The sequence below is a fragment of the Gracilinanus agilis genome, chromosome 2 (genome assembly GCF_016433145.1).
Source record: "Gracilinanus agilis isolate LMUSP501 chromosome 2, AgileGrace, whole genome shotgun sequence".
In the NCBI taxonomy this organism is placed as follows: Eukaryota; Metazoa; Chordata; class Mammalia; order Didelphimorphia; family Didelphidae; genus Gracilinanus; species Gracilinanus agilis.
In genome coordinates this window covers 652,918,916-652,945,965 of record NC_058131.1, presented here as the reverse complement: position 1 = coordinate 652,945,965, position 27,050 = coordinate 652,918,916, and the positions used below count along the sequence as shown (strand labels likewise).

The 27,050-nt window shown below is 37.2% G+C and overlaps 1 protein-coding gene across 1 annotated transcript in view; it reads left to right on the top strand.

Moving 5' to 3' along the window:
* WDFY4 (WDFY family member 4) overlaps nt 1–27,050 on the top strand; it is a 403,065-nt gene that overhangs the window by 352,634 nt on the left and 23,381 nt on the right. Inside the window, exons 53-57 of the mRNA XM_044665777.1 lie at nt 899–990; nt 6,750–6,962; nt 16,903–17,047; nt 19,025–19,182; nt 24,987–25,145. Coding sequence (XP_044521712.1) covers nt 899–990; nt 6,750–6,962; nt 16,903–17,047; nt 19,025–19,182; nt 24,987–25,145 — 767 coding nt within the window. The remainder of the gene's footprint in view (nt 1–898; nt 991–6,749; nt 6,963–16,902; nt 17,048–19,024; nt 19,183–24,986; nt 25,146–27,050) is intronic.

Below are 27,050 nucleotides of genomic sequence, written 5' to 3'. Positions count from 1 at the left end.
ACAGATGTAATCTTATATCACTCTAAAGAGTCTGTTACGTAAAGAATAGAGATAGTGACTAAATCAGTGGTTTGTATTTTTAATTAAACATTTAAAAAAATTAATAAGCATTGATTTTCTCTCTTCTCCACCTGCAAAAATATTAAGAAAACAAAGAGAAAAACAAAATTGTGTGAATGTATTCATAGTTGAGCAAATCAATTCCCCATATTGGTCATATCCAAAAATGCATATTTCATTCTACATGTTTAGTCCATTACTTCTCTCTCAGGAGATGGGCAGCATTCTTGATCGCCTGTTCTTGGAAGTCAGATGTGACCATTGCACTGATCAGAGTTTTCTGATATAAGGAACTCTCTCAGGAGAAAACTCCCTCTAATAATGCAGGTTATAACTTTCTCTTCAACCTCTCAACTCTGAATGTTTTCCCTTCTACTGAGAGGATACCAGGGTGTCAGAGCCAGTAAGCATGATAGGTGGGACTTGAAAGCTGATCTTATTTGCTTTGAAGGCCATCTCTCAAATTATACCAGGCTGTTTTTTTATTGTGCACCATTTAGATCAGTGATTCCCAAAATGGGCGCCACCGCCCCCTGGTGGGTGCTGCAGCAATCCAGAGGGGCAGTGATGGCCACAGGTGCATTTATCTTTCCTATTAATTACCATTAAAATTTTAAAAAAATTAATTTCCAGGGGTACTAAGTAATATTTTTTCTGGAAAGGGGGCGGTAGGCCAAAAAAGTTTGGGAACCACTGTTTTAGATGTTTAATGAGTAATTGAAAATACAGTAGAATTCTTTTTCAATATCCCTAATATTCAAATTAAGTCACATTTTTTTAAATTAAGTTATTCCTATTTCCTAATATATATCCTATATCCTAAAATAAACTTTTGCAGGTTGCATGCAGGATGGAACGATTCTAGATGATGTGCTTCTCCCACCATGGGCTGAAGGAGATCCTCAGAAATTCATCAGCCTACACAGACAAGTGGGTATTAACTTGAAAGCAATTGTTCTATTCCCTATTTTCCCTTCTGCCCTGTATAATATAATATTTAAGCCATATAGTCATTGAAGTCAAATGTTTTTTTTTTCCTTTTGAAAACCAAGCTTTAGTCTGATTGCTCAGGCCGGTTTTCTAAGAAAAATAGATTTTAAAAAAGAATACATCTGGGTAACTAGATGGCTCAGTGGATAGAGAGGCAGTCCTCATATCGGGATGGCATGGGCTCAAATCTAACCTGGGATACTTCTCAGCTTTAATACCCTGGATAAGTCTCTTAACCCCAATTGCCCAGTCTTTACCACTTTTAACCAATCTTCTGCCTCAAAACCAATACATATTATCCATTCTAAGACAGAAGATAAGGCTTATGAAGATAACAATAATAATGCATCTTATAAGTTCTTATATGTCTTAGAGATGGAAAGAAGTACTAAAACTGAACATTCAAGGAAGGGAAACAGATCTGGAAATTTTTTTAACAAACAAAATCTATTAACATAAATCTTGAAAATGGCAAACCAGCTTTAAAAAGCTTTGAATATTTGAGAAAGTATCTTTTTTTATCCTGGGACTCCATTCTAGGAGCATAGGGCCACAACCAGTAGGCAATGGGTCGCTCAGGGTCACCCAGCTGGGAAGTATCTGAGCCCAGATTTGAACCTAGGACCTTTCGTCTCTAGGCCTGGCTCTCAATCCACTGAGCTAGCCCAGCTGCCCCTACTTTAGGTTGCAGTTTCTTTAGCAGATGTAGTTTTTACAGGGTGGGGTTGCTAGCCCCACGCCCAACCCTCCTCCTTTTTCATCCGGGCGAGGGACCGTCCTTAGCCCAGGAGTGGTAAGGGTGGGCGATAGGGGTCAAGTGACTTGCCCAAGGTCACACAGCTGGAAGTGTCCGAGGCCGGACTTGAACCTAGGACCTCCAGTCTCTAGGCCTGGCTCTCAATCCACTGAGCCACCCAGCTGCCCCCTTGAGAAAGTATAGGGTAGGTAAAAGGCCCCTTAAGTTCAGTACCTTTTCCTGACAATTCTGTCTGAGAAAGAGGGCCCTGGGAAATTTCTCGAAACCAGAGGAGTACACCTCTCTTCTCTAGGAGCTGAAAAGGATGAGAGATCCCTGAGTAGCCTTGGGATAAGTCCGTTGTCATAAACACTTCGAAGAAACAAGGCCTAGCATTGGCTATTGGCATGAATGCTTCTCTCTTCTTAGAACAGAAGGTAATTATAGCAGGAAAGCCCTGCCTCCCTATTGCCTAAGTCTTTGCTACATGGTTCTACGTGACATTTTTAAACATCAAGTCACATATTAGGCTGCCTATTTATTCAAATGGGTTTAGGGCCAATCCCTTTAGTTTCCTGGATCATGGACAACAGACAAGCAGCAAATGTTCCACGCTAACCTTGTACAGTAATTACAGCTTTGGACAGGATAACTTGGACCAGCTGGGCTGGGCTTTACTAATCTGCCCTGCAAGCTAAACCATTATCCCAGTGGCTGTAAGCCAAAAGGTTTCAGGCCTAGAAAAGGTAGCATAGTATTTCTTGGGAGGGTGAGCACAAGGAAAAATTTAGAATAAAAGTTAGTCTTCAATCCCCTGCTCCTTATCCCATGGTAGTCAGAACCCAAAATGGCATCATCTTATTGATCCATGGGAATGCTTAGAACACACCAGAAATACTCTGACATTGGAATGAGAGGAACTGGGGTTCTAATTCTGCCTCTGTTGTTATCACTTTTATGACCTGTAGCCAATTATCTAATTCCCCCTGGACCTCAGTTTCTTTACCTTTAAAATAATTAAATGACCAGATGGCCTTTAGATATCTCTTCCAGATATATATTCATATTATCCCTTCATGTACCATCATTTCCTTATATTCTCCACTTCCATCAACATATCTTGTTGATATCCCATTCTTATCTGGTTCTGGTGAGACTAGGTAATAGAAAGGTTTCTCTGAGTCACACAAATGACCACCCCACAAAAATAAGGGATGCCTTTTAGATGAAATGGAAGAAAATTAAGATAGTGATTCCTATACCTTCACGATCTCTATTGCCCACAACAATTATTTGAGGAATATGATTTAATAGTGATATGATCGATTCTAAATAATTTTCATTTGGTCCATTTGCTGAATCTATGTCAGCACCCACAATAAATACTTACTTAATGCTGCTTGACTGACTAGCTAACTCATGCATGCTAGAATCCTACCTCCACATTAGTAGAAATTTCTATCATTCCATAGCTTATTATTGTTCAGTTGTCTTCCTTCATCTCTGATTCTTCAAGGCCTCATTTGGAATTTTCTTGGCAAACTGAAGTAGTTTGCTATTTCCTTCTTTAGCTCATTTTACTGATAAAGAAACTGTGGCAAACAGGGTTAAATGACTTACTCAGGGCCACAGAGGTAGAAAATGTCTGAAGCTAGATTTGAATTCAGCAAGATGAGTCTTTCTGATTCCAGGCCCAACACTCAATTGACTGTTACCTAACTGCCCCCTTTCCATAGCAAATGAGGCAACATTTCGGTGGTGGAAGATGTTCCCATGAATGCATCAAATATGAGCCTTAGGACGTCTTAGAAATGTGTCCAAGATACCTAATTTCTGACCTATGTGTACCTCCATCATGTAAAACTTATTTTTTCAATATTGGTACATTTTATATATAAGAATTATAAATGAATATCAGGTTTCTGGTTCATCGAGGTGTTAGTATATAGTTGTTGGAGAGCTGGCCTTGGAGTTAGGAATATGTGCTTAAGTTCTGTCTATGTCACATACTAAGTCTATGATTTTGGTCATCAACCCTCTGAATTTCAGGCAACCCTAGAAGGCTTTAAGTTACATTTGCTGCTCTTTTTAATGGGGGAGTTTTAAATCATGGGAGTTCTCATTATGGATGAACCCACATGCCTCGATCTTTCTCCCCACCTCCTGCTAAAAAATAGCAATACATGTTTCTCCCATGTCATACTTGGGATACTTGTGAGAAAGGGAGTAAACACAAAACCATCGTTATTTCATTTTTCTTTCTTTTGCTAATTTACAAGAATAGGAATAGACAGTGAAACATTAATGAAGAAAACATTCACAATCATGGGAAGCCAAAATGTGTCTTAGAATCAATTTCATTACTGGCCTTCCTGGCCACATAATGGCAGACAACTAGGTGGCACAACAGATAAGAGTGCAGGGCCTGGAATCTGAAAGTCTCATTTTCTTGAATTCAAATCTGGCCTCTGATACTTCCTAGCTATGTAACTCTGTGTTAATCCTGTTTGCTTCAGTTTTCTGATCTGTAAAAAGAACTGGAGAAGGAAATGACAAACCACTCCAGTATTTTGGCCAAGAAAATCCTAATAAGGTCATGAAGAATTGAACATGGCTGAAAAAAAAATGGCTGAACAACTAAATCTCTTATAAGTAGATTTCCATGAGAGAGGAATTTCCTCTTGCCTCTACATCTCTGACATGTGATCCCTCTGACATGTGATTCTACCTTCACAGAACTACTATGACAGTCCAACTCCTCATCACCTCTTACCTAGTTTATTTTGCCATGGCCTTCTAATTAGCCTCCCTGCTCCAAGTCTCTCCCTACTGTAGTCCTCCCTCCACTTAGTTGCCAAAGCAATATTTTTTAAATGCCAGTTACTGAGCCTCCTGTATTCTGTGGTACAACCAAATTAGTCTTCTCTATGTTCTTCACCAGTAACACCCCATTTACCATCTATGATTCCATTGCATTTGCTGACCCCCATATGGAGGATGTACTTCGTCCTCCCCTTCACCTCATAGAATTTCTTTCTCTTTTCAAGTTTCAGGTCAAGCATCACCTTCTTCATCTATCAATTGTGGGTAATGATTAAATCTACTTCACAGAGTTGTTGTGCAAATAGAATAACATGCTTACATATGTAAACTATTCTGAAAACCTTAAAGCACTCTATAAATGCTAGCTATTATTGTTATCAGGCACCATCAAGACAAAGGATGATAAAATAATGAATAAAACAATCTCTACTCATAAGTAGTTTAAGGGGAAACAATAGAGACATGCATAAATATGTCATTTGATGCTTACAGCAACTCATGAAGAAGGCGCTATTACTACTTTTAATGTATAGATTAAGAAATTGGTTCTAATAAAAGTTAAGTAACTTGCCCAAAATCACACAGTAAGTTTGTCAGTCAGGATTCAAACTCATCAAAGTCATTCCAATTCAAGTCTAACACTCAATCCAATGTGCTACCTGATAGCTTAACATAGTAGGTGCTTAATAAATGCTTATTAATTGATTAATATCCCCCACCCATCCCTTTCTCAGTCCCATCAACAAAGCAGAAGGGTCTCTTGAGAAGTTGTTCCTTTGCTTGGAAGGATTTGCCACTAATTTCAACACCCTACCCTGTACTTCAGTATCTTTAAAACCAAGAGCCCTGGACTTTTCATCATGAACATTAATGTTGGCTCTAAGGGTGTGAATAGAGAGGAGGGGAGGCCAAATGTCTGCAGAGCAAACCCATGAACCTATCTAATGCAAACTTTCAGTGAGGAGTGATTTAAAGTGAGTGTTTGTTGGCTTTCTTCCTCCTGAAATTGGAGAGGAAGTGAAAGACACACCAAAAAGAATACCAAATAGCTCTACCCAGATTTCTCTGTATGGTTCAGTTAAAGAACCTTATGGCTTTCAGCCTAATCCATTCAACCTCAGATGCCCCTATGAATCAGGAAATGGGCCACAGTTTGAAGGTTATCTCCTAGTTATGGCTGGTGAAGGCTTCCCAGTGATTTCTATGAACATAAGCTCATATCTACCTTTGGACTACTTCTTACCTTTTCTTGGCAACAACATTTTTCATTTTTTGCCAAAGCCTCTGAGTTCAGATCTCCCTCATGCAGGGATATTTTTGCCCTGACTTTGTAATGATCATTTTATAAAGTAGGAGAAACATAAGGGGCATGTGGGCAACCACATGGGAGCTAGACTTTGCTGTACGCCAAGGACTGAAGAGGTTCATGGGTAAGTAATGTGTTAGCCTATTTGACTCCTGTCCTGAATAGAGATGCAGTACCTCATCAGGAGCATCCTGTGCTGGATGTACACTGAGTGACCAAAGTAAACATTCTCCAATGTGGAGGATCACAGGATCATTAGAATCAAAGCCAGAAGAAGCTACAGAAGCCACCAAGTCCAATCCCTTCATTTTCAGATGAGGAGATATCAGACCAGACAAGTCTATTGACTTTTGCAAGGTCACACAGATAGCAGAGCTGGATTTGAATCCAAGTCCTCTGACTCTAGACCACCGCCCCCTGGTGGGTACTGCAGAGATCCAGGGAGCGGTGATGGCCACAGGTGCATTTATCTTTCCTATTAAATTGCTATTAAATTTTTTTTAAAAATTAATTTCCAGGGGGTAAGTAATATTTTTTCTGGAAATGGGGCAGTAGGCCAAAAAAGTTTGGGAACCACTGATCTAGACCCACTGTACTCTTTCTACTGAACTGTGCCACATATGATATGTCTGGAATGAAGCCAAGTCATTTGGACAAATTACTTCACTTTTTCAGGCCTCACCTGAATATGGAGAAGGTTAAAGCAGATGGTCCCTTGAGGTCCTTCTACCTCCTGATCAATGATCCTTTAATCCCAAGGTCTTATCATCAGGGAATCCAGGGCAAACAACCATATATCCATTCTGTTCATTATTCTCTAACTCTTGATTTCAGGCTCTAGAAAGTGACTTTGTAAGTGCCAACCTACATCACTGGATAGACTTGATTTTTGGATATAAGCAACATGGACCAGCTGCTGTAGAAGCTGTTAATACCTTTCACCCGTATTTCTATGGAGACAAGATGGACCTTAATAATATCACTGATCCCCTCATTAAGAGTACCATCCTGGGATTTGTCAGTAACTTTGGACAGATACCTAAACAGGTAGAGTACGCCTTTTAGTTTGCTTTTGCAAATTAATACATTTGTATAAAGGACTTAGCATGAGATTTCCTCAGATATTAAAGAAAACTGTGACCTGGACAAGGGAGAAGATGTCAGAGTCAAAAATCTTCTCTTTTATTTGCTATCCATCTTGACCTTTAACCACTGGGGTCACAAATGTCAAAAAAAAAGTAGGAGAGTTGGTCTGTAATGAATAATTCTGCAGAGAGATTAAGAAGGAAAAAGATCTAGAAAAGGCTATTAGATTTAGCAATTAAAAAGCAATGTTGAGAGAGTAGTTCAGTAGAGTGATAAGATTGAAAGCCAAAATGCAAAAATTAAGAAGTGTGTGAGAGAAAAGGAAGTGGAAACTACTACTTCTGTAAGTCTGGTTGTGTAAGAGAGGCAAGATATCGGACCATAGTTTGAAGAGGAAAAAGAAGGGTTTTTTTACAAAGATGAGAAGGCATGTTTGTAGAAGGAGTCAGTAGACAGGAAAGGAATGGAATTTAGAAAAGAGAGACAATTTGTTCTAAGAGCTGGGGTGGGATCAAGGGCATAACTAAAAGGATTAGTCTTAGAGAGTAGGAGGTCCACCTCTTCACTGAAAACTAAATCAAAGAAGAAGGGACAGGTGATGATGTCAAGGCTTTTTGAAATTTACAAGAGGAAGTAACAGGAAAGTCATATTCAATGACCTCAATTTTTTCAGTAAAGTATGAGATGAGATCTTCTACTAAGGGGATGGAAGCATCAGTTGGTGTGTTACAGAAGACTTGAGAAGTTTGGAAAAGCTGATGTAGGAAATGGGATAGAAATTCCTTTAAGGAGGAGTAAAAGGGACCCAGTTGAGAAACATTAAATTCACAGTGAATATGGCCAGCACAATTGTATGAATTTCTCTGCATATAAATAAGACATGGAAAGGTGGGATATTGTAGGGAATCGAAAGGTGCAGTTTAACAAAGAAAGAGTTGTGACAGTACAAAGTAGAGAATAGTGAATGATTTAAATTTTAAACTAGGAGCAAGATAGGGAAATGAGAAAAAAGCCAAAGCTGGGTAATGGTCTGGGAAGAAAATATATATTTAGCCTTTCTTACCTCTGGTACAGCTTTAAGACAGTGTTTGAACTGAGAATGAGATCATTCATATTGGGTGGTCTTACTTTTAGATTTCTTTATCCTTTTCTGCAAAATCTGGCATTAAGGACAATTAGCCAGCAGAAATCAAAGACAAACAAGTATGGGAAGATTGTTGAAGGCCATTGATGACTTTCTCCATCTGGTCTTTGGCTCTCTAGAATAAATACTATTAAAACATTCTATATAGTCTCAGATTGCATAAAATTCTTCTATTAGTGAATGGGGTGGAGGGAGAACAAAACTGGCTCAGGCAAATGAAGAAAGATATTTGCTTCTAAGCAGGAAAAACAAGATCACATTTTGACCCCATTAATGAAATAAGTCTTTTCTCAGAATTTGCAGAATCTTTTTGTACTAATTCATATTGAGCTGTCAGTCAGCTAAAACCCCTAAGACTTTTTTCACATGAACTGGGGAGATCTGAAGATTTTTTTTACTTAAATGCCAAGTAAAGCTGCCAAAATCAACAAATAAATAAATAAAGGCTGAGGAGATGAAGCTATCTTAAGCTGCATGACATCTGGAGGTCTGAGCACCACATTTAAGAGTGGGATTGATAAGCCAGAGTAACTCAAAATGGAGATGGAGTTAGAAACCATTAAAGATAAGGAAAAATAACAAGACCTTATTGAGGATGTTTACATGAGAGAAGAGAAGACATAGATGGTCCCAACATTATTACTATTATCAAACATTTGAAAGATTCTCATTTTAGAAAGGGAAGAAGCAAAGGAACAGAAAGCCTTAGAGTTGGAAGGAGCCTCCCAAATGAACTAGTTCATTTCTATTTGAAGCAGAATACTTTTACAATATCCCTAACAAATGTTTCTCCAAATGCCCCTCTTGAAAGAGAGCTCCCTGTTTCCCAAAGAACTCTCCCTTTTTTAGTCTGCTCTCCCAGACTGGTCTTGATTAGCTATGTGAGATGCTACTCACTGCTTGAAAAACTGGCTATCTAGGATAAAACAAAATAGCCCTAAATCATCTCTTCTAAATGAAGTATTCACAGTTCCTTCAGCCAATCCTAACATGTCATTGTTTCAAGTTCTCTTACTGCCCTGATTACCCTAACTGGACTATGCTCCTGTCCTGTCTGGAATAAAATGCAATAGGACCCACATTATTCGTTTTCCATTAGTGTAGCTTACAATTGCATCATTATTGTTGTTTTACTAAATTCCATATCAAATTGCTGGCTCTGAATGAGTTTGCAGACCACTAAATTTTCTATGCATTGTGACACAGATGGTGACTAGCCATGTCTACTAGTACTTGTGAAGCTGATTTTTTGAACCCAGAAAAGTGGAAATCCCTTCCATGGATCTGTCCTTGACCTTCTTCTCTTCCTCCTCTATATGATCTCACTTGGTGATTTCATTAGCTCCTACGATTTCAATAATATTCTCTGCACAGGTGATTCTTTTAATTAAATACCTAACCATCATCTCTCTCCTGAGCTGTAGACTCACATCACTTGTAAGAATCTTAAACTCACATGTCCAAAGCAGAAGTCATTATCTTTTCCCCAAAATTTGTCTTGTTTCCAACGTTTCCTATTTCCTATTTCTTTGTACAAAATCTTTTTAATTTAATGTAATCGAAATTATATATTTTATATTTTGTAATATTTTCTAACTCTTGCTTGCTTTTAAAATCCCTCCTCTCCCAAAGATCTGACAAGTATACTATTCTGTGCTCACCTAATTTACTTATAGTTTCCTTCTTTATATTCAAGTCATTCACCAATTCTGAATTTAACTTGATATATGGTATGAGATGTTGATCTAAACCCAATCTCTCCCATACTGTTTTCCATTTTTCCCAGCCATTTTTTTGTTTAATAGTGGATTTTTATCCCAAAAGCTGAGCTTTGGGGGTTTATCATATACTGTCTTGCTGAGGTCATTTACCCCAAGTCTTCTCCATTTATCCTCCCTTCTGTCTCTTAACCAGTACCATATTGTTTTCATGATCACTGCCTTATAGTATAGTATAAGATCTGGTGCCGCTAGCCCCCCTCCTTCATATTTTTTTCATTATTTCTTTTGATAATCTTGATCTTTTGTTCTTCCAAATGAGCTTTGTTATAGTTTTTTTTTCTAATTCAGTAAAAAAAGTTTCTTGGTAGTTTGATAAGTATGGCACTAAATAAGTAAATTAATTTGAGTAGGATGGTCGTTTTTATTATGTTAGCTCATCCTACCCATGAGTAATTGATGTTTTTACAATTGTTTAGATCTAGTTTTAATTGTGTGGAAAGTGTTTTGTTGTGGTGTTCATATAATTCCTGTGTTTATCTTGGCAGATAGATTCCTAAGTATTTTATATTGTCTAGGATGGTTTTAAATGGAATTTCTCTTTATAAATCTTGCTGGTGAATTGTGTTGGAAATAAAGAGAAATGCTGATGATTTATGTGGGTTTATTTTGTATCCTGTAACTTTGCTAAAGTTAATTATTTCCACTAGTTTTTTAGTTGATTCTCTAGGATTCTTTAAGTAGACTATCATATCATCTGCAAAGACTGATAGTTTGGTCTCCTCATTGCCTATTTTATTACCTTCAATTTCTTTTTCTTCTCTAATTGCTACTGCTAGTGTTTCTAGTACCATGTTAAAAAATAGAGGTAATAATGGGCACCCTTGTTTCACTGCTGGTCTTATTGGGAAGGCTTCTAATTTATCCTTATTGCTGATGGTTTTAAATATACACTGTTGATTCTTTTTTAGAAAAGGCTCATCTATTCCTATACTTTCAAGTGTTTTTAATAAGAACGAGTGTTATATTTTGTCAAAGGCATTTTTTGCATCTATTGAGATAATCATGTGATTTTTTATTGGTTTGCTTGTTGACATGGTCATTTATGTGGATGGTTTTCCTAATATTGGACAATTCTTACATTCCTGGTATAAATCCCACCTGCTCATAATGAATAACCCTTGTGATCATTTGCTGGAGTAGTTTTGCTAGTATTCTATTTAAGATTTTTGCATTAAGGAGATTAGTCTGTAGTTTTCTTTCTCTCTTTTTGGTCTGCCTGGCTTTGGAATAAGTACCATATTTGTGTCACAAAAGGAATTTGGTAGAATTCCTTCTTTGCTTATTTTGTCAAATAATTTATATAGTATTGGGATTATTTGTTCTTTGAATGTGTCAGACCCTGCAGATATTTTCTTAGGGAGTTTTTTGATGGCTTGTTCAATTTCTTTTTCTGATATGGGATTATTTAAATATTCTATTTCGTCTTCTGTTAATCTAGGCAACTTATATTTTTTGTAAATATTCATCCATATCGCCTATATTGCTGTATTTATTGCCATATACTTAGGCAAAATAGTTTTTAATAATTACCTTAATTTTCTCTTCCTTAGAGGTTAGATCTCCCTTTTCATCTTAGATACTGTTAATTTGATTTTCTTCTTTCCTTTTTTATTAGATTAACCAGTACTTTATCTATTTTATTTGTTTTGGTGCGTACATGTTGAGTACTGATATTTCCTAGTTGTCTATGCTGCCTTTGATCAGGATGTACTTATCTTCCCTATCTCTTTTAATCAGACCTATTTTTACTTTGACCTTCAGATATCATGATTGAGACTCCTGCCTTCTTTTTCTCAGTTGAAGCCCAATAGATTTTGCTCTAGCCTTTTACCTTTACCATGTGTGTGTCTACCTGCCTTATGTGTGTTTTTTATAGACAGGATATGGTTGTATTTTGGTTTCTAATCCACTCTGCTATCTGCTTCCATTTTATTGGTGAGTTGATTCCATTCACGTTCACATTTATGATTACTACCTGTGTATTTCCCATCATTTTGATTTCCTCTCCTAGCCCTGCCCTTTCTTCTTTCACTATTTCCTTCTACACCAGTGTTTTCCTTTTAACCAGTCCCCCTAACCCCCACCCTTATTTAGCTTCCCTTTCCACCCCCCCTTCTTATTCCCCTCTTATTTTTCTATAAAATCTACTAAATTCCCTCCCCTCTCTCTTTCCTTTCCTTTTTGTACTCCCCCTACTCTCCCCACCTTGGTTTTTCCCTCTCAACTTTCCTGTAGGATGATAGATTCAAATACCCCCATTGAATCTAGATGCTCTTCCCTCTCAGAATTGATTCCACTGAGAGTAAGGTTTAAGTATTACCTATTAGCATTCTATTCCTCTCTTTCTTATTATAGTATTCTTCCCCTCCCCAACCCATGTGCCTCTTTATATGGCATACATTATCCTATTTTTCTTATTCCTTCAAGTTTCTCTTGATGTCATCTTCTATTCCCCCCTTTTCTTTTTTTGTATATCATCTTAAACCACTTAGGACCCCAACCTATGAATAATTCTTCTATTATACTAATAAATACATTTTTGACAGTTACAAATAACATTTTTCCATATAGAAATAGAAACAATTTGATCTTATTGAAGCCTTTAAAAAAGAAAAAAAAAACATTGCCCCCTCTCTTTCTTCTTTACTTTTTCATGATTCCTTGATTTTTGTATTTGGACCTCAAATTGTCTCTTTACTTCTGGTCTTTTCTTTATAAACACTTGGATCGCTTCTATTTTGTTAAATGTTCATACTTTTCCCTGGAAGTATATAGTTAATTTTGATAGATAGGTGATCTTAGGTTGCATACCCAATTCTCTTGCTTTTCTGAATATCATATTCCAAGCCTTGCTGTCCGTTAGTGTGGAGGTTGCCAGATCCTAAGTAATCATGACTGGTGCTCCTTGATATCTGAATTATCTCTTTCTGGCTTTTTTAAATATTTTCTCCTTAGCTTGGAAGCTCTTGAATTTGGCAATTACATTTCTGTGGGTTGTCTTTTGAGGATTTAATGTAGATGGTGATGTATGGATTCTTTCAATGTCTATTTTGCCCACTTTTTGAAGAATATCAGGGCAGTTTTTTTGGATAATTTCTTGTAGTATGGTGTCAAGATTTTTGTTTATTTTTAGCTTTTTAGGTAGACTTATGATTCTCAAATTGTCCCTTCTAGACCAGTTTTCCAGGTCAGTTGTTTTTTTTTCAATGAGATATTTCATGTTTCCTTCTAATTTGTCATTCTTTTGACTTTGCTTTATTAATTCTTGCTGTCCTGTGAGATCATTAGCTTCTACTTGCCCAATTCTAGTCTTTAAAGACTGGTTTTCAACTGTTTGATCACATGGGTAGATGGTTATATGATTAATAATGTAGACTCTAAACAATCACCCTAGTGCAAATATCAACAATATGGAAATAGGTCTTGATCAATGATACATGTAAAACCCAGTGGAATTGTGCATTGGCTATGGGTGTGTGATGAGAGGAGATGAGGGAAAGAACATAAATCATGTAAACATGGAAAATTTTTCTTAATTAATAAATAAAATTAAATTTTAAAATGAAAAAATAAATAAAATACTGTTTTTCAGCTATGATCTTTTGATTTTCCATTTTGGTTTGATCTATCCTGCTTTTGATAGCTTCCAGCTTTTTAATTCTGTCTCCAATTTGGTTATCATTCCATTTGATTTCTGGGCTTCTTTTTCCAAGTGGGAGTTTCTGTCTTTTAAACTATTATTTTCTTTTTAAATTATTTCCCACTTTTCTTGCCAAATTTCGTCTCTTTCTAATTTGGTTTATAACCTCAAATCTGAGCTCTTCAAGAGCTTGTGAACAATTTCCTTTTTTTAGAAGGTTTGGATGTGTTTACTTCTTTGTTGTCTTCTGCTGTCTCATCTGTGGTCTGGAATTTTTCTGCATAAAAACTATCTAGGGTGAAGTTTTATTTTTCTTGTTTCTTTTTTGGTAATTTTAGATTGTAGTTCTTGGTTGTTGGTGTCCATTGCTTTATTCCTTCCTGGTTAGAAGTCTGAGTGAGGAAGGTAGGCAATCTTTGTATTGAGTTCCAGAAGGTTTTTTGCCCTGAGGCTATTTTTTGAGTCTCTGCAATATCTGCTATGTGCAGACCCTTTCTGTCCAGTCTATGCACCCAATCTCCATGTTTTCTCAGCCACCTGGGGTCCCAAGTCTTGCTGCTCTCAGGGGTAAGTTTGTGGTCTCCTCAGTCACCTCCTGAGAACCTAGAGATTGCCCTGTAGAAGTCTGAGAGAGGAGGGGAGTCAAGACTTTGTTTTGAGTCCAGGAGAAGTTTTTGCCCTGAGGCTATTTTTAAAGTCTATTTAGTGTCTGCTATGTGCGACCCCTCTCTGCCCAATCATTAAGCTCAATCTCCATGTTTCCTCAGCCTCCTTGTGGCCCAAGTCTTGCTGCTCTCAGGGGTAAGTCTGTAGTGTCCTCAGCCAGCTCCCCAGAGAACCTAAAGGTTGCCCCATGCTTGCTCTGACTCTGGTGCCATAAGTGGAGTGGGGGGAGGGGTGATAAGCTCACACTTTGGTGAGAGTAACTTTGCCCCCTTTTAGCATGGAAATCCCCAAACTCAGCCTACCTTCAATATTGTACCCTACAGTGTAATCCCTTTGCTCATCTGAACATGGTTATTGTCTTTTTGAAGCACTTAATATTGGTTCATGGAGAGGAGAAAAAGAGCCTTGCTTCTACTCTGGGGTAATCTTAACCTGGAAGTACGTAACTTTTCCTATTTCTGTGTTAAAGACATCAATGCCTTTCCTGTAACCCAGGTTTGTGCTGTTGGTGTCATTCTTAACTCCATACTCTCATATCTAGTCCACTAGCAAATCTGGTTATTTCTTCCTTTAATATCTCCTGTATATATGTGTCCCCTTCTCTTCACCCACATAGAGACCAACACATTAGTTCAGGTCTTTTTCTGTCTTCTAATTGGGTTCCCTGCCTTAAGTCTCCTCTCTCTATAATGAGTTTCCACTTAGCTGCCAAAGAAATCATCTTTCTAAAGTGTAGACTGGACCTTGACCCCACATCCAGCCCCATTTAAAAAAAAATCTAGTGTCCTACTGGCTCTCTATAACTTCTAGGATACAACATAAAATAAAATCCTGTATTTGGCATTTAAAGTACTTCATTAACTCTTTCCTATGTTCCATTTTTCTTATTCCTCCCCTTCACATCCTCTACAACACATATCTACTGACCTCCATGCTTTTCCTCATATAAGACTCCATTTTCTGATAAGCACATTTTCTCTAGCTATTATACGTGCCTAGAGTCCTTTACCTCCTCACCTGTATTTCATAGTAGTTTCCCTGGCATCCTTCAAGATTCACCTCAAATCTATTATTCAAATCCTCTATAACAATGGTAATCAGAATCAGGTTAAGTTTCCTTGGCACACTTGTCTAGAGACATCCATTCTCTTTGATATTGATTCACAACTATCCTTTTAAGGTTTCACATTCAACCCTGTCCTAAATCTACTTAATTGTGCTAATACCATTTTTACATCTACCTATTTTAGCTAAAAAGATATTATGAGACATTGTCAACTCTTTGCTAAGATCTGGGTATGCTAAACCTATAGCATTTCATCAATATACTAACTTGGTAAATCTTACCACCGTTTTGAGGGAGCGGGGAAGGAAATGTGATTTCTAGATCTCTTCTTGATGAACCCATATTGTTTTCTATTGACTCTATTGACCACTCTTCTTTTCTAAGTATCCACAAACCTTTAATAATACATCTTAGAATTCCTCTTCTTCTGCTGGGAAATAATATGTTCCCCAGCTTGTAGTTTAAAAATCTCTCTTCTTAACTCTTTAAGAAAATCTAGATTGCGTATTTCAAGTCCATTCTCTATGGTGTTTCAGATTTCTGATTATGGCTCACTAATCAATTACATCTGCATGTTCTTAAAACACCTTGGAATATGATCCAAGTGTGGCAACTTAAACTTGTTTTTCCTGCTTCTCATGTTTATTGGAGTATTCCCTTTTAGTTGTCTTCATTCTATATTTCTAGGTCTACACATCATTCTTCTTAATTGAAAAGACATAAGAAAAATATAGACTTGTATTGTTCTTATCCCATACACTCCTAAGTTGGGTCTCTATTCTGCCTCTTGGATCCAATATAGATTTATTCTGCGTGATTCCAAATGAAAGAATGAGAACCTGTGGTAGAATTAAAGCAAGGTAGATGAATAATTCTATATAAGAAACTATTTCCTAACCATTAGAGCTATTTAAAAATAAAATAAGCTGCCTCATAAAGTAGTGACCTCCTTATCACTGGAAAGTATTCAAGAAGAAGCAGAATGACAACTGATCAAAGATTGCAGACTGGATTCCTAAATCATGTAAAAATTAAATAGATGAACTCCAAGATTCCTTACAACTCTTAGGTTTTTTTTTTTAATTAGAGATCACCATTTGCATAAGCTGCCAGGGATACAAGGGTAAGTCGGCATTACTGAGAACTATAGACCTTTTCTACTTTTCAATTCAGTTCTGCAAATATTAAGTACATAATATGTGCTAGTGAGATCCCAGACATACCTGTATCTCACAGGAAAGCTACATTAGTCTTCAAGTCCATTACACACACACACACACACACACACACACACACACACACACACACAGGATTAAATACTTATTGTGTGCAAAGAACTGTGTTCATTTTACCTGTTTTGTACCATCTACACCTTTCAACCACATCTAATTTGTCTAAAATGAAATTAAAATAAAACTTGTTCCTATTCCTAAATTCTCTTTTCTTTGACATAACAAAGGAATAATATGTCTGTCCCAGGGTCATGGAAACCAAATACACATACATGCACACACACACACATTTATCCATTCATTGTTAAGAAATCAATTCACGTATCTCTTTTGCTGAAATATTTTTTGCATTTTGTTTGTTTTATATTCTAGCTCTTTACCAAACCACACCCAGCTAGGACTGCCCAGGGAAAGCCATCAGGAAAAGAAGGATCTCTTTCCACTGGTCCAACTGGCTGCCCACCACCATTTTTTTGTACTCTGCAAAATCTGAAGCCCTCTCTTGTTACAGTCAAAGGTACTCTTTGGTTTTGGGGGGATTTGGGGGGTTTAACTTTTGTTTTTATAAACTCTTTCTCTTTGAATATCTTGCTATGGGGAACTGGATTCCACTTCCAAGACTACCTAAGGTGTAATATGTCATTGGACTGAGTCCAGCCCCATGAATTTGCATTAGCTGGCAAGCTTCTAAACTCAAGCCCTTGGGGATGTACCAAGAATTCAAGTATTGAACCTCCATGATGTTATATTCTTCGATCTTAATGGGAATCTTGGGAAAAGCCCACACCCTGGCAGCATCCCAAATCCCCACTCTGAGTCCATTCTCGACTACTAGAAGCAATTTGCATTGTTTGTCCTCTCCAATAGCCATGCATATGTATGTGCACACATGGGCACTCAAGTATACACATACACATATCCATATATCCCTTTGAAAAATGTTTTGTTAAAAGATTAAAACAGATAGGGAAACCCAAAGGACTAACAAGCTTGATTTCCACCACCCATTGTTGTGGTCCTCTCTAGCAGGTATTTATATCCTTCATCATTGTCTACATGACAGGATAGGGTGGTTACTTATGCTTTTATGCTGAAGAACACATATTAGTGGCTGCCTAAAGCCACAATATGAGGAAGTATTTATTTTGGAGCACTTGGAGGGCTGGTCAAGTTTACTGACTCCATTTTGGAAGTAGCAGCAGCCCTGTGTAAGTACTCATAGTGTAACTTTCCTTAGATCATTTGTATAAGATTTTGTTCATGGTTCTACATGGTGGCAAAAACTATATATGGCCTAGATTCTGATCCAAAGGACTCTTTTTCAAAAAAAATGAAAATGGACCAGGGACAGACTATAGGACTGTCAGCTGAAAAACAACCTGGATAAATTTGTAGAGACTCATTATCAAACTAATGACTTCCAAGATGATGATGATCCATAGCAATTCAGAAAAAAACAAACAAACTATGATTTATGGCATAGATAGGCTGTGCTTTGCATCAGTGGAAGAAATGCCCAAACTGATGAAAACACAGATGGATTCCTAAGGTAACGATAATAACAACCACCACCCAATCTATCTCTCAATCCCAACTTGATATATAGTAGTTTTCTCTAACAAAGCATCCTGTAGAGGTTGTCTTCTTGCCAGTGGTCTCCCAGCAGAACCCTAGCCATCCCTAATGACTATAGTATTAGAATTTAGCCCACTTTGTTGGCAGGAATTATAACATATGGTGTTATGTTCATTTATCCTATGACATTTTTTTTTCTTTCTTTCTCCTATGTACTTAGGAGACATGAACAGTACACAGAAGGTTGATCACTTAAGTGCTTTCAGCTAGAGAAAGACCCTCCATCAGTATAGGATATTTAAGAGCATAGTTTTCTTCAGTGGGTGGTGCCATAAATGGTTTTATTTTGTCTTGAAGTGACTATTGTGCTTTAATAAGCTCTAGCCTGGGTTGGAATCACAACACTTATTTATAGCCTCTTTGACCTTGAGTATGACATATAACCTTTGGATGATCTCTAAGCTTAAAGTCAGTGAATTAAATTGTATGGAACTTTCTATAAGAGAATAGCTTAGGCACGAGGGAGGAGTGGATCTTTTTTTAGAATTATTTTTATAGTTGAGAGAATCAATAGCTACCAAGAGAAATATTCTTTTTAACCCTTGCATTTCCTCTTGTGACCATTTACATTGGATGTAATCTAAATTATGCAAAGGTGAGATATAGTAGAAAGAACTGAATTTAGAGCCAGAACATCTGGATTAAAAACCTACCTATAAGCCTAAGGAAGCTATTTTTCCATTCTGGACTTGTTTCCCCATCTGTAAATGAGGGTGTGGGACTAAATCACACCTAAGCTCTCTTCCAAATCTAACATTATGTTCCTCCTAATGTTTGATTGATTACATTATATGTTCACAAGCTAAATGCCAACCTACTAACTGTGAGGTAGATATGTACATTTTCCCCCTGGGATCAGAGTCTCCCAAAGGAGCCATTGGACATATCGTTCCTACTGATAAATGCGTTTTAGCTGTGGAGAAAAACAAGGTGCTGATTCCACATCTCTGGAGCAAGACTTTCAGTTGGGGATTTGATGACTTTACCTGTTGCCTGGGAAATTATGGATCTGACAAGGTAAGAGGAGTGTTTTTTTTAAAACCTATATTCTCCATCTGAAAGTTAATCAAGCAGAAATAGATTTGTGAGGTTCAATAGTTATGTTGTTAATACATACAGAGCCCTCTGTGACAAAGCCCAAAAGACCTGAAACCCAAGTTTTAAAAAGCTTCCCAACATGCCCTTTGGGCACGGGAATTGGCATAATATAAATCCATTCTTATTTCCATATAGTGCCTTACTGTACTGATGATATACCTTACTGTATGTACCCTACTGATGATAGTACTTTATTATAAATATAGAGCCCAAGATTCAAGTGGTTTACATAATTCACAATCTCAGTTAAGAAAATTTTAAAAGATATTTTAGTAGCTTGATCAAATGATTAGAATGTATTACCACTTGTAGCAAATGTAGTGAAGGGAGAAAAATGCTGTGAAGCTTTTCCAATATCAGAACAACAATTTTCAGTCCATAATGCTTGAGGGAGGGCACTTATTCCTTATACTCTTCATAAAGGAAAGCACTTCCTTGTCAGTAGATAAAGATTAATAGGGGAGAAAAACAACGTTAGAGATTAGGGGAAAACTTGAGGGAAGCTGACCGGCATCTTGGTCTTGGGAATCAGCAGCACCGGGTTTGAGTTTTCACTTCATGTGGCCTAAAAAGCCCATCATGGGAATTTCCAGTGACAGTAATCACTGAGACAAATAGGAAATGATGATCTGTTTATCTCATTTGGTTGGTAAGGAGCCAGACCTCTGCTTATGAGCATGAGATATAATATATTGTTGGAATTAATCTATTCTCATGAATTTGTATTAGTTAATTGATTTCTATAGTCTTTGCCTTGGTTATATACAAGGGTAACAATATTGTGAAACACCATTTAATATTGTGGTCACAGCAGTTTCAACTGACACGTTTAACTTATTGTATCTTGGGATCCACTCCGAATCATTCTGAAGTTCTACAGAAGTCCAAAGAACTTTTTGTCAAGGTTAGCTCTACGCAAAGGCAGGATAGGTGACAGCCAACTTATTGGATACCACGAAGCCCAATCCTGCATGACAGCAGCTGACCCACCTCCTTTTAAATACTGGATCAGAAGATTAATCAATGAAAAAATAAAAATTTGGGTGTGGGTCACTAATTAAAACATACATAAATTACCTCAGAAAACTCATTTGCATCAATTAAGCAAATAAACTAATGATCATTTTTAGGAAGTAGAAAGATTTGTCTCTAGGGAGGTAAGATGTAGAACAAATGGTTAGTATAGGAAGGACATGCAAGTTTTTAGAACATGATGAAAAACTGGACCCAAAGGAGCAGACTCTGGAGGACTTGAGGTCCTTGAAAGTTGAAAGGCAACAGGAAGTTTCTTATCAAAGAGGACAATCATTGAGTGATAGAATAAAAGGAATAATGATGATGATGATAAATTATATTTATGAAGCACTTTAAAATTTGCAGAGCACTTTACATAAATAATCTGCTTTGATCCTCACAACAATCCTGTGTGGTAGGTGCTTCAGGTTTTATTAAACCCATTTTAGAGACAAGAAAAGAAAGACTCAGAGAAATTCAATGACTTGTCCATTGTCACATATTCATTGAGTGTCTGAAGTAAGATTTGAACCCAAGACTTCTTGACTCCCAGTCAATCACTCTATCTACTATGCTCTGGACACCTCACATTTATTTAACACTTTTAAGATTTTTCGAACACTTTCTTCCCAATTAGAACAAGAATATTATATTATTATCTCTGTTTTACAAAAAAAGAAGAGGATCAGAGAGTTGGTGACTTTTCCACAGCCATACAATTAGCACTGTTGGGGCTAAAGATTTAAATCCCATTTTCTTGGCGTTTGATCCCAGTACTTTTTCCATCATATGAAGCAATTTGATGATACTGTGGCTTAGAATGAAAGAGACATGAGCTCAAATCCAACCTTAGGCATGCATTTTCTGTGTGTCATCCTGATCAAGTCACTTAAATGCTTTCTACCTCAGTTTTTTTAACTGTAAAATGGGGATAGTTAATAATCAAGAAACTTTTATTAAGTTCCTATTATGTGCCAGACTGGTCTAAGAATTGGAAGTTGAAAGAAAGGCAAGACAGTCTCTATCCTCAAGAAGCTCACAATCTTGTGGAGGGGAAACCACTCATTAAAGAAATGTGGATAATTTGGTGCAGGGTTATAAATCCTGTAGCTGAAGTGGAAAATGATAAAGCGAATACCCTGGGCTCCCTTCTCAAGTGGCGGAGGATCCAGGAGGAGTTTCCTTATATCCATTCTCTAGTGGTGATGGAGGAGATCTAGGGATAGGGAGTACTGAGGTGAGAGTGAATCTCAGAATTGAGGTCATCTTGCAGGATGATGAATTGCTGGAAATCATGAATTCCAGGAGAGCAGCTGGGTGGGAAATGATGAGGTGACTTCCCTGGATGCTCTCCTTAAGTGGGGATCACAATTCCACCTAACTCCTGGGATTATTGGAAGGAAAAAATGAGAAAATATTTGAAAGGGGCTCAGCACAGTGACTGAAACACAGTAGATGCTTACTATTTCTTTGCTCCCCTTCACCACCACCTTTCCTTTCAATTAGGTTATCTCTGAAAAAAGAGGTTGTATGGAGCGTACAAAGTCATACTTCACTTCAAAGCTGGCACAATGGAAAGAGATCTTGCTCTGGAGTCAGAGAGCCCAAGTTGACATCCCATTTCTTAATCAAACTTGGGCAAGTTGCTTATCTCCCTGAGCCTCAGTTTTCACATCTGTAAAATGAGGCAGTTGGATTAGAAGACTTCTGAGGCCCCTCCCAGCTCTAGATCTTGGTCCTGCCCCTCCATACTCTTGGCCATAAAAAGCATGCTAAAGAGTAAGTAGTCAGTGAGTCAGAAGTATATAGAATATATATGTACATATATTATTAATATCTATATTATATATTTGTGTATATTATATTATATAAGTGTATAATATAGAATAGGAGATGATGTACATTTTCCCCCAGGATCAGAGCCTCCCAAAGAGTGTCATTGGACATATTGTCCCTACTGAGAAATGTGAGCCAGGAGAAGACATGTTATCCATTGCTTTGGACAGTAGTAGGCAGCTAGGAATCAGGAAGACTTGAATTCAAATCTGGTCTCAGACACTCACAAGCTGTATGACCCTGGACAAATCACTTAACCTCTGCTTGCCTTAATCTACTGGAAAAGGAAATGAAAAATCACTTTGGTATCTTTGCCAAGAAAACCCCATATGGGGTCACTAAGAGTCGGACACAGCGAAACAGCACTGGAAAGTCTCTATTCCTCACAGAAATTGGTTTAGAAAGAACTAAGCTCTCTCATGATAGTCCCCAGAAAAGATATGGTAGCTTTTGGCTGCTCTGAGGATTTTCATCTTAGCAGACTTTTTTGCTCAGGTCAGGTCAGACATATTTGGAGCTTTTCCTTCTGGGATCACAATGGCCTGAGTGAAGGTCCCAGTGGCATCTTCTGAGACGTGGATGTATGCCTAATCTTTGGGTATGAGCTTACATACTACATAGACCCCTTCCAGTTGGACACCATTCTCATGCTCAGGGAGTCTGCTGGGAGGAACACATTGGAGCTTTTAAAAAATATTTTCTACAGCTATGAAGACTTAAATTTTTATCTCCAAGGCATTGTATGACCATAATTATTATGCATTTTATTTATGTACAAAGAGGACTTTAAAGGACTGGTGTCAAATCCCCAGGGAAGAGTGGAGAATGTATCACAGACAAGTAAATAAATTTAATTGATGGCTATATTTTAGGGTCTGGACCTAAGCTCCTAGAAAATTCATTCCTTCTTTATACTCTAGTAAATTTTAGCTATAACCGTTTAAAAGGACATAGCCTATTGGTTATAAATAACATAGAAGATAAAGTGCTACATTGGGAATTTGGAAGACCTGAGTTCAAATCACCTCACGTACCTACTAGATGTGTGATATCCACCTCTTTCAGCCTCAGTTTCCTTTTTTGTGAAGTGGAGAATAATAGCCTTTACCTCCCAGAATTATTTTGAGGATCAAACAAGGTCATAGCTATAAAACATTTTGCAAATTTTAAGCATTATATAAATGTCAGCTGTTAGTACTAGTAGTCATCATACTAGTAGTACGTGGCCAAATCAAACCAAAATACATTGTAATTAGTGTCTAAAAGGTAAAAGAATACAGATGATCAGTAAGTACAGAGCACTGGGTCATCTTACTGATCTGTCTTATTGTCTTTAGTTACAAATACAGATATCCTTTCCACATCACAGTTCTCATCCCCACGATTTGGAAAATCTATGTAAATTTTTTTGGGGCTTTCCCTTCATACCAGGGAGGAAGTCTGATTTTCTTCTTTTTATTTTATGGGGTGTTTATAGAAACTTATTGTATGTAATGTTTGGATTAAGTATTTGGTCATTGGCTGTTTTATGCATTTCTGAGTTTTTAAACTTTTTCTGTGTTGGCTGTTGGCTTTTGCAAGTCACCTGTGGCTTCTACAGAACCCCCAAATTCCCATTTAATTCCTTATGTCTATATGCATTATATCAAACTACAATGGGGAAAAATCTGAATGTGGAAGTGATACCTGTTATCTTTAACCCACTCCTATCATACTGTGGGGGCTGCTAGGTAAAGCACTGAGTCTGGATTCAGGAAGATTAGTATCTTTGAGCTCAAATCTTTGATAATTATTATCTTAGAGAGAGAGAGAGAGAGAGAGAGAGAGAGAGAGAGAGAGAGAGAGAGATCTTAGATATGACCTTAGATATTTATTAGCTGTGTGATTTTGGGCAAGTCATTTAACCCTGTTTACTCAGTTTTCTAATCTGTAAAATGGAGATAATAGAATCTACCTTGCAGGGTTGTTATGAAGATCATCAAATGAGATAGAATTTGTTAAGCACTTAATACAGTGCCTGGCATGTAGTAGATGCTATATGAAAGTGATTATTACTATTATTCTTATCAATAGATAATAAATAGGGCCACTGATATGCCTAAAGCATAAGTGAAGGAGAAAGAATAAAAGAGATTCTGAGAAAGCAGAAGAAGAAAAAGGAGATAAAATGTGATTCATTTATCCTAATATTTTCTGTTAAACATATATAATATAATGCACTTATATATGTGTATATACATACATATATACATATAATATTTGTATATAACCTTTTTATCTATATTATAATTCTTTGAGAATGAGAGATAACAATATCCTGACAAGTATATAGCAATTTAAGGTCTGAAAATGCTTTATGCCCATTATCTCATCTAGCAGGTTTTTACAGTTATTATTATCCCTATTCTATAGACCAGTGGTTCCCAAACTTTTTTGGCCTAGTGCCCCCTTTCCAGAAAAAATATTACTTAGCCCTCTGGAAATTAATTTTTAAAATTTTAATAGCAATTAATAGGAAAGATAAATGCACCTGTGGCCATCACCGCCTCCCCTAGATTACTGCAGCACCCACTAGGGGGCAGTGGCACCAACTTTGGGAATCACTGCTATAGACAAAGAAATTGAGCCTCAGAAAGATAAGCTGAATTGCCTATGACCCCATAATCAAGAAGTGCCAGAAGTAGGATTTGAACTTGGAGTATCATGATTCTAGTTCCAGTGTTTCGCTACACTCAATGGTCTCTGCCCCTATAGGTCAGGAATGGCCCTTGACCACTTTGGGTTGGGTCTTTCATTCCTCAAGACCTATCTGTGCTGTCAATAGTAAATATTCTATATGGATCATGGACTCAAAATGTGTTTGTTTCTAATAGAACCTGACAACATTTGAAAGCCCAGCAGATTGGGGGAAGTGTCTCTGCGCTTTGTGCCCATCACCTACTCTGGTCATAACCTCAGGAGACAGTGCCGTGGTTTGCATCTGGGAGCTTTCCATGGTCAAAGACAAGGCAAAGGGGCTGCACTTGAAACAGGTACCTGCTCTTGTGGTACTCCTAAACCATCTTGCCATAAAGGAAGGAAAGCATCAGCCAAGTGGTTCAGGGATACTGGCAAATCCAAGTCCTTGCCTTTATCAACCCTTTGTTTCTCAAGTGGACTGAGAAATGTCACATGGGGAAAATGAGGTCAAATATCACAGCTTTGGGTTTAAACAACTAAATTTTTGGAGTCTCATTTTTCATGTCTGAGGAAATAGAAGTTTGACATTGACCCCTGCTTTCTGCCAAACCACAAGAGTTAATTCTGCTAACCTCAAGGAAAGGCCATAAAGCCATGTTTGCGGCTTTATGGTAAGCTACATCTTCTTATATTTATGGTGGGTCACTGGAGAACAGATGGGACACATGGAGACTTTTTTAAAATACATATGAAAAGAGTATATATTGGTGACAGTGAATGAGAAGTAGCCCTCAGAGAGTTGGGAGTTCATGCTTGGGTCAAAAATGCTTTCTTGTTGGGAGAATCTTTTCTAAATCGCTGACAAAATAGTGAGAACATGTGGCATTTTAGTGTCTTTACCTTTATTCTCTCATAGGCTGCAGAGGATAGAAATATCTACAGTTTTAGAGTTGTAAGAGATCTTAAAAACTGTCTAATAGAAACTCTGTCTAATGCAAGAATTTCCCCCTAACCTGTAGTTGTCTAGACTCTGTTTGGATTCCTCTAAAGAAGGCAAACTCACAACCTCCTGATGCAGTCCAATCCATGTTCAGCTCTGGGAAGGTTCTTTATGTCGAACTGAATTCTTCCTATAACTTCCACTCATTGGCCCTGGTATTCCTCAACTGTTTCTCCTCATCTGGATTCATCCAAGATAAATTCAAAACCTTTATCAAGTAATGACAAGTGTTTGAAGACAGCTAATATGGCCCCCTACACTTCTCTTCTTGAGTTAACCATCCATAGTTCTCTAAATGATATAAGAGTTATATATGAGTTAAATAATAGATAAACTCATTGACCCCATTTTTCTAAACTATGAAATGTGAAATCCTATTTCAAATTTGATTCATGTAAAAATAATTTTCACTCATCAATGTTTTATTGGTCCCTCTCTTGATTTTGTGAGTGAACCATTGAAAGGTAAAATGATGACATTACAGAATCTTAAATGAACTGAAAGGTTGTCATTGCCCAAATATTAAGAGGGAGGAAACTTAGAAAAAGCCACGTTAGAAAATGTGTACTGTCGTTGCTCCCTCACTTATAAAAGAATAAGAATATTGTTCCCAAAAGGCTTCCTAGATCCTTTCAACTGACATGTTGATGGGTTGTTGTTTTTTCTGTTGTTCTTTTATTTTCTTGTCCAAGAGAAGTGGTCATGTTCATTAACTTCCGGGAAACAGTTGGTTTTCCCAAAGTAAAGCTGATATACAGTACACGAGATAACATGAAAGACCCATTTATGGCTGTTTTCAAGGAACAAGCCAGTTCTGCCCATCAGATCACAGTGATTCCCTAAGTTGTCTTCTTTAGTGGAAAGGTAGAATCGTTTTCTTGCTGTGTTCACCATTTTGTTTAATATTGAAGAAGCAACTTAAAAGCACCAGTATTGATTACATAAAAATGTTACTAATCAATCTCTCTTTTGCTCAGAAAGAGAAGAAAACAGTATGAAAGTATTCTAAATAGCACTATTTTCTGAGAAAAATAAAAGACATTTTATTATTTAATCATAAAGACTTTTATAAGTCCTATTTCTCTTAGTGACCACTGGCAATTCTCAGTGATGGCTGAGGACACCTTTGGGATTTCTAGAAGTCTCTGGGTTTGAATGGCAACGTATAGGGAATATTCACAGGAGTTAGTATTGGTTATTGTTTCAAGAGGGAAAGAATAATTTAATCCCACATCTCAACCTTTAAAATAATGTTCCT